The following is a 19,388-nucleotide window of genomic DNA, read 5'->3' as shown; positions in this document are numbered from 1 at the left end:
AAAGTGGGCTCACCAGACTGGCTTACACAAATGGGCCTGGTAGCCTAATTGTCTTAAGGTTTTACTGCTGTGAATAGATGCCATGGCCACAGCCATGAATCAGCATAAAGGAAAACATTTAAGTGGGGCTGGCTTCCAGTTTCAGAGGTTTAGCCCATTACCATCATGGTGGGAAGCATGGTGGTGTGCAGGTAGACATGGTGCTGGAGAGGTAGCTGAGGGTTCTCCATCTGGGTCTGCAGGCAGCAGGAAGAGACAGTGAGCCCCTAGGCCTGGCTCGAGCTCCTGAAACCTCAAAACCCACCCCACAGTAGTACGCTTCCTCCAACAAGGCCACACCTCTTATTTACTTTATGTGTATGAGTACACTGTAGCTGTACAGATGGCGGTGAACCATCCTGTGGCTGCTGGGAATTGAGCTCCAACCCCGCTCGCTCCGGACCCTCTCGCTCCGGCGTAATTCACTGTAGCTGTCTTCAGACGCACCAGAAGAGGGCATCCTATTTCACGGGTGGTTGTGAGTCACCATATGGTTGCTGGGATCCGAACTCAGGACCTTCGGGATCCGAACTCAGGACCTTCGGAAGAGTAGTCAGTGTTCTTACCCGTTGAGCCCATCTCGCCAGCTCTAAAGATTTGTTTATTATATGTAAGTATACTGTAGCTGTCTTCAGACACTCCAGAAGAGGGCGTCAGATCTCATTACAGATGGTTGTGAGCCACCATGTGGTTGCTAGGAATTGAACTCAGGACCTCTGGAAGAGCAGTCAGTGCTCTTAACTGCTGAGCCACATCTCCAGCCCTAATTCTCCAGGTTCTTAATTGACAGGCTCAGGATTGTCAGGGCGCCTGGGGGACACCTGTGCTTGTTCCAGAATCACCATCAATGTCCACACCTGTTAATGTGTTCTCTCTCCATCCAAAGCAGCAGGGTCTGGGGACAATGGCAGGCTGTAGTTGGACATTTGAAGATTAGAGTGGCACCCACCCAGTTGCTTGTTCAGTCTGGGCATTTGCATACCAGGGAGGCATGAAGGGCAGGAGATCCAGACACAGGAACTGTATGGTTCAATTTGTTCATGGCCAGGTGGGGTCAGGTCATTGTCCTGTGTCCCAGTCCATCAGCCTGGACTCAGTTCTCAGTATGGATCCCCTGCTAGGTTCAGTGCCTGTCTGCTTGGCTGCAAGGTGGCTTGGGGCCCTGGTGACAGCAACAGCTTCAGGTACAGAGCGGCCATCTCTTTCTTCTCTTGTACCACATCCACCCCTCCAAGAGGTGGCACTTCCAGCCTTAGCTCTCCCTGCTGTAAATTGGATGGGAGGGCACCAAACCCTAGATCTGGAGGATTCTGAATGGGGCTGAATGTCCCGAGCTCGGCTCCAGGTAAGGGATACATGCTGTGCTTTATAGCAGAGGCAGGGGTGGGGGGCAGGGATTGGTGGCTAGGCACAGCTGGTTGCTTGTCCATCCCTGAGGTGTACATGAGTGTGCCCCAGGAAGATGGAAAGCTAGGCTGTTATAGGCATGGGGTGTGGTCCTGAGGGAACCTGCTGGCATTTCCAGAATCCTGGAATGAGGGATCCGACCTGGGACACAGACACTGGTAGAAACAATTTATTAACAGAGACAGTACTCCCGAGTTTGGAAGTGGGCCAGTGGAGGAGCAGAGTTAGGGCCCAGGTGCCCTGAACCTTCAGCATTAAGACCCTTACATGTCACCTACAGAGCCAACTCTGGTGTGCAGCAGGCTTCCTGGACATGCTCCACCTGTCTCTTGGCCCTCCCAGACTTTTTTGCTCAGGTTGTTTTACACAGGCTAATCTTGATGCCTTTCTTGGTGGCAGGTGTAAGGTCACCCCAGGGCATTAAGGTGGCCCTGCCTGGGTAAGCTACAGGGCCTCCCCCAACTGCTCTAACAAGGATAACTACTGAAGGCATCTGGCACCTCAGAATGACGAGTGAGCCTGGATGTCCCCAACAGTCACTCTACCTAGGTGACATCCCTCTCCTCAAGAAGAAAGAAAAAGGACAGTGTCCTGCCCAGCCTTGTCCTGAAAAAAATCCATTCTGCCAGGCTATGTCTAAGGACACCTGGGACATAGTGCCCTGGAAGATACTCCAGGCTCCTCCGAGGGCAGGCTTGATACAGGGATATAGAGCTCCCCCTAGCGGCCGAGGAACAACGCGAACCTCGACGTCAAGGCCCTGAGATGAGTGCTTCTGGTTCCAGACCTTCCAGCCCAAACAGAGAGTGCTTTATTGGAGGGCATGACTCCTTCAGTCCTCTCTTGAGGAAGGGTCAGACAGTGCCCAGAGCTTCAAGGCCAGCAGGTAAGTCCCAGAGACCATGCTGGTGGGCAGCATCTCTGCTAGCCCTAAGCACAGGAGTGGGGTCTGCCTAGCTGGCAGCCGCTGTGCCCACATTGGCTTGGTGTGGGGATCCCAGAGGAAGGCGGTCCAGGTAGAGCTGTGTTTCCTCAGGATATACCAGGGTTTGGACACTGGGGCGTATGAAGTCACTCCATGTCCTCCTGGGGCTCAGGTCTGTGCAGCGCCTGTAGCCGGCTGCCCACGGTCTGCTGGACAGTTTCCAGCCCCTCCATATCCAGCTCCCGCAGCAGCAGCAATATGGCAGTCAGGATGTTCTGGGGACAGAAAGAATGACCTAAGGCCTGGCTGGTGGCATCCTTCACAGGGTAAATAGCCTCAGGCCTTCCAGGCACCTGCGGCACGGACATTGGTAAACTGTTTCCTATTCAGTTACAGCCAGCTTGGGGTCTGAGGGTCCCACACCCCTCAGAGGGGTATCCTCTCATACAAAGTGGTGGAAAAGATGAGAGACATGGATGGCTGAGGGGTAAACATGTGGCTCATTGGGAGGAACAGGTCAGAAGTGAAAAACTTACTTTAGCTTCTGACCCCTGACCTCTGTAGCACACTAAGGCCTCTGCAAACCCCTGTGTGTCCTTGTTCTACAGACGCAGGTTCAAGGGCTGGAAGGTGGACCTCGTTCTGGGACAGGAGTGCCTATTCTAGCTGCAGGGAGGAGGGTGTCTGGTAGGTGCAGGTAGACAGGTGCCTTCTGGCAATTCTCTGTTGAGCAATTGAGGACCTGGTGAGGGAAAGGAGTCTGTGAACACAGCTCTGCTCTTGGAATTGTGTGTGTCTGTGTGTGTGTGTGTGTGTGTGTATGCTGTAGAAGGGGACAGCAGCAAGTACAGAAGGAAGGGACCCTGAGGGGACAGTGACCTAGTGAGGTGGAGCTCTGGCACACTGGAGTAGGAAGCAAAACTGAGCTGGGTGCCATGGCTAACATGCTTGCCTCATGGACCCCATTCCTGTGAGCTCAGACCTGACCCCATGTTATCTCACCCATGGGAGCCTGCTTCTGATGTCTGACTAGAGGGGGCAGTGCTCACTCACCCTATTCTTGTGAGTCCTCATAGTGTCCCTTGGTGAGAAGGAAGGAGACTGGTCTGTGGCAGTCCGGCCCTGGACCCTATGGGTGAGAGGGGGACACTGAGGCATGACAGTCACAGGGCTCTGAGCGCCACTCTCTGCATGTCAAGGCACACTGGCAGGTGGTCCCAGCCCAGAGTGGGAGACAGACGGCAGGCGCCCTCAGTCTAGGTACCTTCATAACAGCACAGGAGCCCAGTGTGCAGAGTGGGGGCCCAGAGCCACCAAGAGCAACTTCTCTGTGCCCAGGGCTCCCACCAGGAATGCTTTCCACCTAGAGCCTCGGGAAGGCACAGAAGTGACCCTGGTGGGACTCAGAGCACAACAGTGGAGGACTGTGGCCACTCCCACAGAGTTCATCTCCAATGTGTCAGCTGTGGCCTCTAAAGGACACACAGCCTGGTGCGCACAGACAGGTTCCTGAGGTCATGCCCCTCCCAGGAGACAGGAAGCCTCCGTCTCTGGCCCGAGGATGCCCTTGGGACGTGGGTCTTGCTCCCCTGAAGGCTCACTCTGTCTCCTCTGTGTAGCTCAGCAGGTGCTGGCTGGTCTCAGTTACAGAGCTGACGGAGCTGAGGGCGTAGGGGGGCTTGGGACAGCCATTGCCTGCGCCTTCCCTGTGCGGGGCGGAAGTGATCTCATCTCCCTCCATCAGCGCGCGGGTCAGCTCTTCCTCGGTCACAGCTTGTGGAAAGGACAGGAAGGTGAGGGTGTCAGGCCTGTACAGCACGGGCTCCCTCAGTGCCTCCTCCGGGCTTCAGCACGCCGACTGCTGTGTACACCACGTGCTGGGAAGGGCAGAGGCACTGCCCCTGGGGACAGTTAGTCCTGCTCCTTCCCAGTCCCAGTCCCAGAATGTGTGACACCTGGCACAGCATCTTCTAAGAGCAAAACCTCCAATCCTTCAATCCAGGTAAATCTGTGTGGTGTTGGACCCAGGGCCTTGCACACGCTAGCAGGCTTTCTACCGTCAGACTGGAAATTTTATTTATTTATTTATTTTTATTTATTTTGTTTGTTTGTTTGTTTTTTGAGACAGGGTTTCTCTGTGTAGCCCTGGCTGTCCTAGAACTCTCTCTGTAGACCAGGCTGGCCTCAAACTCAGAAATCCACCTGCCTCTGCCTCCCAAGTGCTGGAACTAAAGGCGTGCGCCTCCACAGCTCGGCCAAGACTGGAAATTTTAAAAGGAATGGACTTTGCATATTTACACCACTTTACTTCTTGTTTAGTAAGTGGGAGAAGACAACTGCACATAACTGAGGAGGATCAGAAACTGTTAAGAGTTAGCATTTCTGCTGGAGAGATGGCTCAGCAGTTAAGAGCACTGACTGCTCTCCCAGAGGTCCTGAGTTCAATTCCCAGCAACCACATGGTGGCTCACAACCATCTGCAATGAGATCTGACGCCCTCTTCTGGTGTGTCTGAAGACAGCTACAGTGTACTTATATATAATAAATAAATAAATCCTTAAAAATAATAATCCCATGGAGTCGGTGAGCTGGACCCTGCCAAGAGCCCAGGTCAGGGCTCTCCACCCTGACAGATGGGCATGTAGACATAGCGTAGGTGGGCATGGTGTGGGAGCAGCAGGATTATCCTCCGTGTAGCTCCAGAGACAGCTGAGACCACCACATGCTGCCCAGTCACTGCACATCCTCACTATGGCACAGGGATTTTCCTCATGGAGGGAGCCAGAGGGAGGAGCATGTAAGGTAGGTAAGCCCAGGAGTGGTTAATGACAGCAGCCCTGACGGTACTAAACTCCGCAATGGCACGTCTGAAAGGGAACACTCTCACAGGGACTGTACTGGGGGTTGCAGAAGACAGGGAGAAGGGGTGCCAATGGGCCCCCCCCTCAACGGGCCCCGCCTCGGTGGCCAGCGGGTGGCCGCGCCAGAGCCTACCTTGGTTGTCCAGCTTCTGAAGGTGGGGCAGGTTCCGCAGCACGGTCATGCGGTAAAGGTGCGGGCTGGTGCCACAGCACGGGTTCTCAGCCAGCCAGAGCACCCTGAGGTGTGGCAGGTCCTTTAGGTAGAAGAGCTCGTTCAGACTGGGGATGCGGTTCCTCCTCAGGTAGAGCTCGCTCAGGCGCCGGCAGCCACGCACTGGTTCCAGGGTGGAGACACTGTTGACGCTGCGGGGTCAGCACGCTGTCAGGGACCAATACAGTCTGGACCTCCGTGGGCCAGCGGCCTCCATTTGTGGGCCTGCCTCACCCATGAGTACTAAGAGAAGGTCTCCGCCTTAGAATGGGTCGGAACCAATTATCTTGGGTTGGACAAGAGGCAGCAGCAGCAGAGCTCTGCATTCACATGGAGCCCTTGTGGCAGACAGGATGCTTCACCCTCCTTCAGAGATGACACTGAGAGTCCCTAGGGGACACACTTAGCCCCCACAGCAGGCACTGGCTAAAACTCAGCAAAAAAAATGCCCACAGGGTCTGTATCACACATAAACTAAATCTGATTTGCAGAATCCCAGGCTAGAGAGAAACAGGATTGTAGGGTGGTTTCCATCCCATAGGCAAATGCAGAGGAGACATGGGGACGGAAAACAGCATCCACTAACCCCCAAAGCCCCCACCAATACACCAAGCCTTTACACATGTGTTCTCAGAAGCAGCTAAACACTCTAGTGCCCAGAGCCAGGGCCTGGCCTGCTGAGCCAGCCCTACCCGCGGCTCCCTCCTGCAAGGATGCCCTGCTGGGTCACATGCTCTGGGAAAAGCTACCAGCACCATGCTGACACAGAGAACACACCTATGGCAGCACCGGGCAGGCAGGCGGTAGGGGCCGTAAGTGTCAGCCCTATCTATCCTGGGCTCTGGGATAAGCAGGAGAGAATTTAGGGATGGAGGGGCTCCCGGAATCAGGAAGGAGAGGAGGTAGAGGGGGTTTTGGGGGGCAAATGTGGCCACCAGTAGGACTGGCCTAGCTGGACTACTGTAGCTCATTATTAGGGGGCCTGCTATAAGCAGACAGATTATTTCCTGGGGTGGATATGAGTGGGCAAACAGAGGGGAGCCTTCAGGAGGCCCAGGTAAGATCCTGAGAAAGCAGGTAAGAGCTGCCAGAGGGCCAGGCTCTTGAAGTCCCACTCCCTAGACGGTCAGCAGAGGCTGCCATCTTACATGGCACCAGGAGCCTCCAGATTTCCTGTTTTCCCATACCCCACAGGAAAGACATGAGCCCCACCCCCACCCCATTGCTTCCATGCCTCAGGACTACGGTCAGTCAAGTACCTGAGTGTGATCACCTCCAGGCTGGGCATCTCCCGGCATATGGAAATCTAGGGAGGGAAGAATGGGGCCGATGAGTTAGCAATAGTGCCATTCCTTCTCAGGTCAGAGGGACACATCTGTCCTGGGTCCTGTCACCTGCACCAACGGGGACAAGGGGTATAGCCTTGCACAACCAGCTGCATGGTGGTCTCTGCGGCCCAGCCTGCCCTCGGGGTGTTCCACACGGGGTCCTTCTACCTGACAGTTCACCACAGTTCTAGACACAGCGCATCATTACAGTCAATGCCCTCTGAGGACGCCTCGCCAGGGATCTTGTGGTTTCCTACTCTGAGATACACCACCTTTTCTCTTGCTGCTCCTGAGGCACACAGAAACGACAGGCACTCTCCTTGCCATGGTGCTGGGCTCAAGGCAGACAGAACTGCTGTTAAGTTTTGGCCACAGCACACCATCAGATCTATGGACCAGACCAGGCTCCACAGTCCCAGCTGTCTGCCATTTATGGTGGGGTTGGGGTGTAGCCCCCTGAAGCTGAAGGGAGGCCATGAAAAGTGCCTCTGTCGATGTCCTTGAGGGAAATCACCACCCGGGACTCCGCTCAGCACAGAGCTTTGACTCTGTTTTCCTCTGTGCAGGACCAACAAGTGACGTGGCACTGAGCTGATGACCACAGTTCAGTTAACTTTAGCTATTCCTCTGGGGGAAGGGGGCATCTGGAAGATGATCCAATGAAGGCAGAACTTACATCTGTGAGCTGGCTGCCCCTGGAGAAGAAAAGAAATAGACTTTTAACTTATGGAATGAAAATATGTTATTTAAAAAATCCCCAGAGAAATGACAATTGTCTATAAATCTAATGATTCTACATTCGGAACGGCCCAGTAAGGAAGGCCCAGATAACAGGGAGAGAGGTCTCACAAATGGTGAGGTTTTGGTTTCTGCCAATACTACGCGATTGGTGCATGGGGGCACACGGTTTACTCCTCTCAGTTTCCCATAGCAGAAAGCTCTTTCCAGTCACACACATAAACAAAGGGATCTTCATAAGAGGCCAAGCTCAAAGGCCAATCGTGCAACTTATGAAGCAAATTTCACAGGCCTGCAATGTGGCTGTTGTTTCTGCCTGAACAGAGGAAGCCCTGATGTGCTTGCTGGCTCAACAAAGAAAGGCATTATTGAAAACCCAGGACAGAGAGGACTGTGGCCCCGGACACCAGATATGCCAGGCAGAGAAAGGCTTTTAATTAACAAAGCTTCCAGTAGCCTGCTGACCCCACTAGAAGCAAGGGTCTGCACTTGCTCTGCCCCTGCTAGATACTCTGGCCACAGCGTCCCACCTGAGTCCCCAGAGACACCTGTAGCTCTTTCCCACCCCAAATACAAACGCCTCTGGGAGGCCAGGACTTTCAGTATAAGTGTGATACAGCCATGCAACTTTTGAGTGCATCCATATAAACAGCATCTAAGTTCTAGGCTGTCACCCCCACGGGGCCACCCTCTCCAGCATCTGGCGACGGTTCATAGAATCATGACTTTACAACCTCAGTCTCTCCCTGTAGACACGCCACTAAGCTCCTTTGTCTTCAGATAACAGACACAGCAGTCACAGAGAGTTAGTGAAAACCCCTCAGCGACACTAGAGGGAAATTCTAATTATCCCGCGAGGGCCGCACCCCAGAGTGAGCCTGCAACCTAGCTAGCCTGGGGCAGCAGACTCTCAGTGCAGCCTCTGCTTCCTCCCGCGCCGGGCCGGCCTCACCAGCAGTTGAGCTTCCGCACGTTGTGCAGCTCCGAAGCCTTGGCTCGGGACAGGACCATCTTTCGTGTCAGCTTCATGGTGGCCGCAGGGCCACGGGCCGGGCCGCCCTCCGCAGGACACTCCGCTAGCTAGAGAGGCCGGCGCCGCGGCGCGTCTCCAGGGGCGGGGCCCGCGTCTCTAGGGGCGGAGCCTGGGGTCCTATTGGCCGCTAGGAGAAAGGGCGGAAGCGCGCGTGCGCAGCGGGACGGCCCGACTTCCTGGATCCGAGGCTCCGCCCCACCCCTTGGGCGGCCCGCCCGCCCTGCGCGTGCGCGAGGCTCCGGGCTTTGCTGCCTGGGGACCGTGAGGTCGCCGCATCCTGTGTGCGCGTGCGCGGGGAGGGCGGCCCTTAGGATTCGCGCCTGGCAGGTCTCGGGGTCGCTGAGAAGGACAGACAAGGTCGGGTCGGAGAGGGCGACAGAGTCCTCGTAGGGGATGTCAGTGGAAACCCCTCCTGGGACGCTTGCTCCGGATCCTCATCCTTGCCATGGCCCTGGTCACCACTGCGCCCTCGCCCATTTCTGCTTGAGCCCAAACTGGGGATTTTGGGTTACAAAACAGCTAATCCACCACCTGGCGATGGCTGGCACTTAGAAGCTAAGGCAGGAGGATTGCTTGAGCCAAACAGTTTCCGGCAAGACTGGCTTACAAAGACTCAAAACTCAAATCAAAGCCGAATAGTAGGGGCTTGGGAGAGGGAATGAAGGAACAGTTAAGAGCGCTGGCTGCTTTTCCAGGGCACTCATATGGCCGGCTCACCACCTTTTTTGTAAACTCTAGTTCCAGGAGGTCCAATGCCTTCTTCTGGCCTCCTTACGCACTAGACAGGTCACTTGCGTTGCACACATACATGCAAGCACAGCACTCATATGCAGAAAAACAAAACGAACAAAACAAAACAAAAAAAAATCCTTTAAAAAAAAACCCAAATAGAAAATAGACTTTATGTTTTCGGAAGTCTCCCAGTCCTGTGCCTGTGGTTGTCAGTGTGCATCTTATTCATCAACAAATGAATTTTTTGTTTTGCTTTCTTCTGCAGAGCCCGGCTCTGTGTTTATATGAAAGGTTCATATCTTTTTCTAGCCTACAGATGACGCTGGAACAGGCATTGGGTACTTCAGACCTTTTAGGTGATAAACTGTCCTTGATGAAATAGTCTAGGGTTCTTTTGTCTATCTGGCCACCCTGGTCTGCCTTTACCAAAAACTAGTGAAGTGATTCCGTTGGTTAAAGTACTGGCCTCACCAGCCTAAAACCGAAGTTTGCTCCCTGGAATCCACAGTGGAAAGAGAGAAAAGGCGCTTAAGATTCATCCTTTGGCCTCCACGTGTGCGCCATTCATTACCATTAGGAATGATAAGGACTTAGCTGGAAGACACAGGGAACAGCTCAGTGGGAAGATTTTTATAGGCTCAGTTCAGCTGAGCTTAAAGAGGTCCGCTGGTCGCTCCAACAGAGGCCATGTCCGAAGGGCATGGATGATGGCAAAGGAGCTAAGACTTTGTGGAAGAGTGTCTGATAGGAGGTGGGCATCTCCCACTCCGCCTATTTGTCCGGGAGAGACCTGTAGTAGAGTTGTATCACATTGTATCAAGTGTCGGTGATGCAGATGCGGAAGTTGCGGGTTTGTTTCCCTAGTTCTCCCCTCTTCTACCAAGACGGGAGTAGCCAAGTTCCAGGGTCCTTAGAGAGTGGGCCAGGTCAGGGTGTGGGGCGGGCCCTGATTGTAGGGCGGGCCCTGATTCTGCAGCTCTGCCAGTCTTAGTATCTGGCCCTTGCCCACTGATACTTAAGTCCAGGGAGACTTCCCTACAAACCGCTATTTATTCCTGGAGAGTTTTGATAGGGGGCGGGCCCAAAGAAAGAAGCTCTCCTGCAGAATCGGAAGCAGTGGACAGCCATGTCCAATGGAAACAGCAAGAGTCATGGGACCAGAGCAGCTGCCTGACACAGTTTCAGTGAAACTGAGCAGATTGCTGCAATCGCTGTCCTGTCTCTAACATTTGGGTTCTGATCTCTGCGTGTTGCATTCTTGGGGACTTTCTACATCATGATTCATACTATGTCTTTTCCTGAGAAAAGTTATGTCTGAGTCTTTTTTAGAATAAAATCCTGGGCTGCAGAGATGGCTCAGCGGTTAAGAGCACTGACTGTCCTTCCAAAGGTCCTGAGTTCAAATCCCAGCCACCACATGATGGCTTACCACCATCCATAACGAGTTCTGATGCCCTCTTCTGGAGTGTCTGAAGACATCTACAGAGTACTTACATATAATAATAAATAAATCTTTTTTAAAAATAGGAAAAAAATCCTAAAATTAACTCGACCTGGCTACTATTTGGAAGTGTTCCGTCTGCCCTGGAGGTCATTAAGCACAGATGAGGCCATTACTCAAGGAATCTTCTTAGGTTATCTGCCCCTGAGGCTAACTCAAATAGCATAATTGGTACAGGGTAAACAGAGAGTTTTGGCAAATGCTGACTGGCCGGGAGAATATGTTACAGATTTAAGGTCTCTTTTATATTATAGGCTTAGAGCTCTCCGGAAATGTAGTTTAAAGATAGGGGGTCATACAGGGTACACCCCGGAGGAATAGAACTCAGTGAGATAGATCAACTAAAATAAACGTTTCCTACTTTGTAGCCTAGATGGTGAGCCCTATAGTCATAGAAGTTAGATGTTAATATTTGCTATTCATAAAAAAAGACCGGTTCAGATGTTTCTGTTTGTCTGGGGTGTTTTCAGACTGCAAACACTGCCAGCCTAAAAGCGGGCCGTCCACTATTAAATGCGTTTGCTTTGGAGGAGACAGTCTTTAGACTCTTTACATTGGAGTTACAGGGAATTAAAATCTACCCTGTTTGTATTTTCTAATTGTAACCGAACTCGTAACCCTGAACGTGGAATAAAACAAATCAAACACGTATTCTGTATCTCTAAGGTAATCATTAGTCTGTCTTTGTTCCGTGAAACCTGTAGAAATAAATAAAGGAAGACCTGGCTGCTAGTGAGCGGCGGAAGCAGCCCGATTGCTAGCTAGACAGAGCTGCTAAATTCCCCTGACCATCCATCGCCTGACTCTCTCCCCCCCTTCTCCGACTCCTTATCTCTTCTGAGGGCCGTCCTGTCATCAACGACCCCAAAACCACCAGCCCGGGAAGGTCCCCCTGCCACAGGGGAGACACCCTGCCCTCCGGGCCCCTTCCTCAGCTGTGGGAGCCTTGACTTTCGGGGCTTGTGGCTTTTCCTGCCTTGAGGAGTCCTGGGCAGCTGATCTAAAACAGCGCCCCCTTGAGTTCCTGCAGTAGAATAGCATCTACCTAGAAGCAACCGGGGCTCTCCAGGGTTTCTCTGGCATCTCTGGTTTAGAAAGACAGGAGGTGGCCTCGTCATATAGCTCCAGGGGCTTTTGCAGATTGTATCATATTGGTGGCTGCAGGAGAGCCTGCTGGTTAGCGGAAGGACCTGATGGCTACTGCCGAGATTTTTAACGAAGGAATCCCAAGCACGTGGTATCGGAATGCACTGCCGGGGCTTAGCTGTGTTCCTAGAACTCCTTTCCCCCAGGACTCCAGGCTAGGTTTGACCCCGAGAAAAGCAACTAGCAAACATATGTGATCTGGAAGGTGGAGGAACAGCACCCGTGGACACGTGGGAAGGTCACTGTAGTGAGAGATGACACAGTGTCTCCTTCTTAGGCTGCAGTCAACAGTCTATCTAGCCTCACGGCCATCCTGCACACGGTCCCCGGAGCATAACCCTTCTGTTCTCCCAGCTCTGTCTGTCTGGCCCTGTATCTACAGTGGGGGGGCTCGGGGGGGGCTTGGCTCCCGGTATCCCACAAACACACTTGTCCCACTTCAAGAGAAAGGCCAAGGGGTTTCCCTAAACTGCGATTTCAGACTTCCACTTCTGTTCTCTGTAACAGTTTCATAACGTTTGGCACTAGTAACCAAGGTCTCACTTTCAAACGCAGCAGAGTGTCTTTTCCTACAAAGTACCCCGGCGCAGACAGGAAAAGTAACCCCGACTTATGTTAAATCAAAACTAAAACACTGCCTCTCAGGCCTGAGAAACTTGAGCAGTGGCTTCTCACCTGGGGGACAACCAGGGCTCTCAGGGCATGGACTCATCCCGTGTTCTACTGGCCCAAGACCACTGTATGAACTTGGCAGTTTCACATCTGGCTGGAAGAGGGCTTCAGGAAGTTCCTCAAGCCCGCATGTGGGAATTGGCCCTGTCTGAGTCATGTGCTGTCCATGAACTGGATGTGCACTGCTTCAGCTGTAGTCTGTAGTCCTTCAGAGGAGTTACAATGGCAGGACACTGAGGAACCAGGCTCGCCGTGAGCCTGGCAATGCTGTGAACCGCGAGGCCCTTCTCTGTGCTACTGCTTGGTTGCCTTCGTACCAACACTTCATTTTTTTTTTAAAAAAAGATTTATTTATTTGTTTGTTTGTTTATTTTTTGCTGTTTCAAGACAGGGTTTCTCTGTATAGTTCTGGCTGTCCTGGAACTCACTCTGTAGACCAGAGCTGGCCTTGAACTCAGAAATCCGCCTGCCCCTGCCTCCCAAGTGCTGGGATTAAAGGCGTGGAACTCACTCTGTAGATCAGAGCTGGCCTTGAACTCAGAAATCCGCCTGCCCCTGCCTCCCAAGTGCTGGGATTAAAGGCGTGCACCACCATCGCCCGGCAAGATGTATTTATTTAGTTTATATATGTGGGTACACTGTCGCTCTCTTCAGACACACCAGAAGAGGGCATCTGATCCCATGACAGGTGGTTGTGAGCCACCTTGTGGTTGCTGGGACTTGAACTCAGGACCTCTGGAAGAGCAGTCGGTGCTCTTACCCGCTGGGCCATCTCTCCAGCCCTCACTGACACTTCTTGCTGCTGCTGTTGCCTCTCCGTGCGGCCGAGGCTCATTCTCTAGTGTTGTTGTGGCTTTTCCTACAGGGACATCATCTATAGGAACAAACATCTAGAGGGTGATGACAACAGACCAGAGAATCAATCTTTGTTCAGCTTGATGAGCTGATGAGTTTCTCGGGGTTCATTACAGGGACATGGGGGTGACCAGTCACCAAAACCGTATCCATCAAGCTCCCCGAACGACTTGTAGGCAGTGGGTGCTCAGAGAGTCTCCTCTCCTCAGCAACTGTAGCTGTTTATGTGACCTTGGGGAGGGGCCTTGTGAGTCTTGTAACTTTCTGAGCTTCCTGGGCCTTGTGAGTTTCCTTTGCTTTTTTTTTTTTTTCAATCTTATGAGCCCCACCCCCATCCCCACCCCCCATCCTCCCTTAACAAGTAAAAATTTCAGTTCAGAGGAAACAGCAGTCCAACCCTTGAAGCCTACCTCTTCTCCTTCTGCCCCTGCAGAAGGGGATTGTGACTGTCGTAAATGCCATCTCCATCAGATTAACTGTGCCAGTTTTCAAGAGGCCATTCAGAGTAGCCTGGCTGACTATTGATGTTCTCTGATAGAACGAGAGGTTGGGGCAGGGTCATTGGACCCTCGGCCTGAGAGTTTAGCCTGTCCCCTCAGTCACTGGTATCCAACTTTGCCCCTTGGTTGCATGCGGTCTTGGGACGTGAGAGAGTAAATAAGCGGTGGAGGTTAACGGATAGGGGTGCATCTATGAGGCTGTTGGGGGAAACCTACCATCCATACTGCCTGAAGACTTTCCAGTGTAGCTTCTTTGGTGCCCCACCCCCAAAGATCCCACCAGTAATGTCACATGCATTTTCTATAAGCAAGCCCAATAAAATCATTGCTTCTCCAGGGTGAACTTTGGTGAAATCTCACTTTGGTTTGTGGTTAGGACCATAGGAGGAGGGGTGTGTGTGTGTGTGTGTGTGTGTGTGTGTGTGTGTGTGAGAGAGAGAGAGAGAGAGAGAGAGAGAGAGAGAGAGAGAGAGACATTGCTTACATCTCCCCAGGGAAGGGATTCTCCACCCGGGCTTGCGGTAGCGGAGCTGGTAGACCCCGGGGCCAGGGGCAGGAAAGGTGGCTGAGACAGATGCAGCTACAGCAGAGCACATAGCCAGACCCTGGCGAGAGCTGTGAGGGACTTGACACCAGGGCAGGTTTTCATTCGGCTGCCTGCTGGACACTTCTTGGTGGCTTACAGCTGGAACCCTCCCTGACCAAGGCAGCTGCAGGGACCCCAAGCCATGCTCCCTCCCAGTCACTGGACAGTGATTGGATGGGCACCCAAACAGGTCTCAAGGTTACAAAGCTCTGAAGGCTGAATGTAGCCTCAGACTCTCAGTCACACCTAGGTCACAGGGAGGATCATTTTGTCCAGCCCTGTTCTTTCCTCCTCTATCCGAAGACCCCACTTTGATATTCCTCCCAAAGATGAAACTCGGAGCCAGGTCCTGGGAAGTTACCAACAGAGGCCAGAAGAGGGCATCAGATCTCCCGGAACCGGAGTTACAAGTGGTTGTGAGCTGCCAAGTGAATCCTAGAACAGCGGGTGCTCTTACAGTCTGAGGCAACTCTCCAGCGCCACACAGCGGCTCTGTTCCGAATCACAGGCTATGTCCATTCTAAATGGTTACGGAGGCTAGGAACCTCTTATGGTTTTAACCCACTGGAAGAAGTCTTTGGGGCACTTAGAGCCAGCGTGCTGAGGAACACAGTCACCGGTGCTGGCTCGTGCTCTAGAGTCCTTACTGGGGCAGGTTCCCACAGGGGACATTTGGCAGCGTTCAGCCGCCTTGGCTATTTCTGTCTCCTCCAAAGAACCAGTTCAGACCTTGCTGTGGAGGTTTATCTCCACAGTGGGGCATCTGTCTCAGAGGGGAGGCAGGTACAGTGGATGCCAGAACACGCGTTCCCTGGATAGTATGCAGGGCTCTGTGTGTGTAGTTGTGAGTCTCACAACACAGCAAAGAGTAATCTCATTCCATTATAGGTTGTGTTTTCCCTCATCTAAAGATAAAGTTCTTTTATCTTTACAAGTTTGTTTGTTTGTTTGTTTAAATCTTGTTAAAAGACAGATTTCTTTTTGGTTAGATTCTGTTTCTGTTTTTAAATTATGTGTATATGTGTGTGCCTATGTGTGGGTAAATGTTGTTGATTTTCATTCAAAATGTCGTGTGACCTTTTGGGCCCTGGGGTCAGCTCAGCTCTCAGGATGGTGTTGTAACCGCGGCAGCGTTCAACAGTATTGAGAGTAGGCAGTTCTCAGGGTGACACCAGCTGCTTTTCTTACAACTCCCTCCAGTGTCTTCCACCACTCAGTTTTCAGGAGCCGTTACAATGCTACAATGTTTCCCACCACTGAGTTTTCAGGAGCCGTTACAATGCTACAATGTTTCCCACCACTGAGTTTTCAGGAGCCGTTACAATGCTACAATGTTTCTGGAACGCTTCAGCCTGAGCCCCAGTTCCAAATCTGGCCCTCTGCCTGTTGCCTGTTTGTTTGTTAGTCTGTTTGTTTTTTAGCACACACCCACGCCAGTCCATGTACACACCCCCTAGTTTGCTCTTCCTAACACAAAGGCAGAGTCACCACTGAGACCCTGGGACAGAGAGCAGTTACTGTGCTCTGGAGAGCAAGTGTGGGCGCTCTGTGCTAAGACTTCTCCTTCTGCAACTTCCTTCGTCATGTTTCCCACTCATGACCTCCATGCAGAGAGCCATCAGATCACCACGTTTCTGTGGTTTTCATTTTGCTACCAAAGCAGGGGCTTTTTATCTTGGGCATAATGTCCTGTTTAAAAAAAAATAAAAACAAAAACACAAAGAAAACCTCTTGTGCTGAATATTCCCTTCGTCAGAATTGAGGCGACTTTCTGGCGAGATGAGCACATGCTGCATCTGAGTTTTATGGATGGTACCCATCATTTTTATGGATGGATATTTCATAAATGCCATTGTAATGTATCTCGGAAGATGCAACGTGGCCTTCCTGTAACGTGTGGTTCTTCTCTAGAAGAGAAGGAGCCACTCGGGGCCACACAGCCCAGACACTTCATGGGCATGCACAGTTCACTGGCTAGTTCACCTTAGATGATGTTCCCACAGGGGGCCTGGGCTACTTGGAACCAGAGGCCAGTCCGCTTATCAGCTGGCCATGCTGCAATTACTGTCTTATGAAATATTAACTGCCCGTGGTGATTTCAGTTAATGAGATGTCTTAGGGAAGGAGCATGCGCAGACCGCATTTGAGGGGGAGAAGGGGCAGGTAACCACTTCCTTACCTATAACCACGGGTCGGGGTATCTCTCCTGGGAGCGGCAGCTTGGTCTCTTATCTACCACTCCGTGAGCCCTAGTTGTCAGCCATTGGGAACACAGCAGTGGACAGGGAAGTCATCTGTGTGCCAGGTGCAGCCTGCAGCCTAATAGAGCAGTCACCGTACCGGTGACCACGTGCACATTTGTCCAGCCTGGGACCCGCCTTGCTGATGTTCTAGAGGAGAGACAGCCCAACCCCCCCCCCCCTGGCATTATTCCTAACATTTTATGTCCTGCAAATAGCACATCTTTGCCATGGCTCCATCCAGCCTGGGGTGGCTTGGATGGGGAAATGTCAGGCGTTGTGAGCATCAGCAGGTGGGTTGCCTCATCTGGGGCAGGGTGGCCACGGGGCAGCTATAGAAGGACCTTCCACAGTACATGCTGAGTCAGGGTCTGTCTGCACAGGGGACTAGTATCCTGGGGAGGAAATGGGGAAGGAAGCTCCTGGTCAGGCATGACTTCCTGGGCGGATCCCCACTCTCAACATCAGCGGTCACACATAGACCATTCCTCTCCACGTTCCTGGCCCTGAAGCCAATGGCTCAGGGATTCTGCTGGGCATTGCCGACTGGTATTGGGAATGGAGAGGAAAAAGTGTGATTCGGGGATGAAGGAAGTCTCAGCCATCCTCCCAGGAGTCAAGACAGCCTTTACCACTCTCCAGGGGACCAGGCACAATACATTCAGGGTAACTTGGGGGTGGGGTGGGTAGGGTGGGTATCTTTGGCACCAACCGTGTTGCGGGCTCAATTTAGGATCGAGCCTTCTGGTTCGTTCTGTCCCCCCTGTTGTGTGACACATTTGGAGGGACCCTGAGGCTGCCCCTGACTTTAGGTCCAAAGTCACCCCCTTGGGAATTGTCTTTAGGTGTGAGGGTAGCTGTAAAGGACTTTTAGCAGGAGTGAATCGGGTACTTAAGTCGAGTCAGGTCCAACAGGGGCGCCCTGGCTCTCTATCCCAGGCTGTCTCCTTGGTGGTTCAGGGCTTGAAGATGAGGCATATACAAATCTCTTCCTACACTTAGTGGAGGACCTGCCCGGCCCTCCCCCCCCCCGCCCCCCCGGGACCGCAAGTGCCTTTCTAGGTGTCCTGAAGAGGCTGACCCGCAGGTGGAGCATCTCAGGAGGCCCAGCACGTGCTTGGCTCCACTTAGTTGCGGCTGCCACGCAAGCAGGCTGAGTGACGCAGAGTGCGGGGCGGGCCATTCAGGCTGCGCCTAGCGGTGAGCTGCGATGCGGGTGAGGGCGGCTGTCCTGCGCAGCTGCAGCGTGTGACGCTGGGGTGCGCGGCCTCTGAGCAGGTACCCGGCGCTGGGAAAGGGGCGCTGACCCAGTATCTGGAGAGGAAGTGGGGGTTCACTTGGGGGATGGGAAGGCTGACTGCAGGGGCTCAGGCAAGGAGGGAGTGCGAAGTGCGAGGCGCGTGGGGCCCGGGTTGGAGTGTCCCCTTTGAGCGTGTCAGAGAGTAAAGATTAATTCTCTGACCTGGGCGCAGGCATAAGCTGGAATGTCAGACAGCTTTCTGGTGCAGAGATTTCAGCCTGAGTCGGGGGAGGGTGTTCCCTGGGATAGAGGCATAAGTTAGGGGTGTGGAGGGGCTGCAGAGTTCGAGTTGAATCCAGGTACAGGCTCTGGAGCTGGCTCAGGGCACAGACTCAATGTCAGCCAGTGTGGTCTGTGCCCACGCGCTATAGCTCCCAGCTCCCGCTCTTGCTCTGGACCCTGGACCCTCACAGGGGACCGAGGGCATCAACGCCTGCGCCCTTTCCTGTGTTTAGCCGTTTATAATATCTGAACTGCTGTCCAGACCAGTATGTCCAGGATGTCTGGGAGCAAGCAGAGAACTACTGGGAAAGCCCGAGAGCTGCAGAATTTTCAGTGAGTGAGGTAAAGAAGGTACCACATGCCCCAGCCACCAGCCAGGGGCTCATGAGCCCTCCCTCCCAATAAAGTCCCTTATGTTTTTCTGGTACTCTTGTGTGCTGGGATGGGTGTGGTGGCCAGAAACACGCTGGGTCCAGGGCTCTTGAGCATGAATAGCTACTTAGAAGATGTGCCCAGAGCCCAATCGGATTTGGCTGTCCATCCATTCCTTACGGGGCCATCTCGGCAGGGGCTGAACTCAGTTGCCTGAGGCTGTAATGCAGGGTGTACCCACTCCCACCCTGGACATCTGAGCCCTTTCCTCTCTCTCTCTCTCTCTCTCTCTCTCTCTCTCTCTCTCTCTCTCTCTCTCTGTGTGTGTGTGTGTGTGTGTGTGTGTGTGTGTGTGTGTGTGTGTGTAGAATTCAGGTTTGGAGGCTCATCCCACATGGGGGTCTTGCTCTGTTCTAGCCTGCTGTCTTCTACAGGTAGATCCAATGACCCAGATGAATACATTTGGAGATGTCGTGTTGTATCCAGGGTGTAGGCTCTGCCAAGTCCTCTCTGTCTGTCTGTCCATTCATTCTTTTCCCTTTCGAGTACCCTGGACTCTCTCTCTCTCCCTCCCTCTCTTCCTCTCTCTCTCTCTCCCTCCCTCCCTCCCTCCCTCTCTCCCTCCCTCTCTCTCCTTTCCTCCCTCCCTCCTTCCATCCCTCCCTTCCTCCCTCTCTCCCTCCCTCCCTCCCTTCCTTCCTCTCTCCCTCCCTCTCTCTC

At 53.0% G+C, this 19,388-nt stretch overlaps 2 protein-coding genes across 10 annotated transcripts in view; one reads left to right on the top strand and one right to left on the bottom strand.

The window, feature by feature from the left end:
* Positions 1–1,600: 1,600 nt before the first annotated feature.
* On the bottom strand, positions 1,601–8,623 carry Cfap410 (cilia and flagella associated protein 410). 2 transcript variants are annotated; one of them, XM_031348160.1, is made up of 7 exons: positions 8,462–8,623; positions 7,448–7,466; positions 6,703–6,749; positions 5,366–5,595; positions 3,973–4,144; positions 3,425–3,500; positions 1,601–2,646 (listed from the first exon to the last, which is right to left on the bottom strand). In XM_031348160.1, exons 1-7 carry the CDS (start codon positions 8,536–8,538, stop codon positions 2,518–2,520), a joined length of 750 nt encoding a protein of 249 aa, XP_031204020.1. In that variant the 5' UTR covers positions 8,539–8,623; the 3' UTR covers positions 1,601–2,517. The 2 variants fall into 2 exon arrangements, with proteins under 2 accessions (XP_031204020.1, XP_031204021.1); XM_031348161.1 differs by lacking the exon at positions 1,601–2,646 and adding an exon at positions 2,833–3,113.
* Positions 8,624–17,247: 8,624 nt separating this feature from the next.
* Positions 17,248–19,388, top strand: part of Trpm2 (transient receptor potential cation channel subfamily M member 2) — a 56,246-nt gene continuing 54,105 nt past the window's right edge. For 7 of the 8 annotated variants that reach the window (XR_004112365.1, XM_031347894.1, XM_031347892.1 and 4 more), the window contains exon 1: positions 17,248–17,440. The gene's annotated coding sequence lies outside the window, so the exon portion shown is untranslated. Of the gene's footprint in view, positions 17,441–17,966; positions 18,053–19,388 lie in introns of those variants that run through there. The other variant, XM_031347891.1, reaches the window with a different exon arrangement.

Source organism: Mastomys coucha, unplaced genomic scaffold, assembly GCF_008632895.1.
Source record: "Mastomys coucha isolate ucsf_1 unplaced genomic scaffold, UCSF_Mcou_1 pScaffold3, whole genome shotgun sequence".
NCBI classification, from domain to species: domain Eukaryota; kingdom Metazoa; phylum Chordata; class Mammalia; order Rodentia; family Muridae; genus Mastomys; species Mastomys coucha.
The sequence above is the reverse complement of the archived record's forward strand: the minus strand, read 5'-3'. Positions and strand labels throughout refer to the sequence as shown.

Excerpts from the sequence above, each read along its gene's own strand:
- Cfap410 (XM_031348160.1), bottom strand. The coding sequence starts at position 8,538 with ATGAAGCTGACACGAAAGATGGTCCTGTCCCGAGCCAAGGCTTCGGAG. Across the intron at positions 4,145-5,365 it reads TCAGAAGCTGGACAACCAAG|CTGTGACCGAGGAAGAGCTG; the intron begins GTAGGCTCTGGC and ends CCTTTCCACAAG. Across the intron at positions 2,647-3,424 it reads TGAGGACTCACAAGAATAGG|AACATCCTGACTGCCATATT; the intron begins GTGAGTGAGCAC and ends TTCTGTCCCCAG.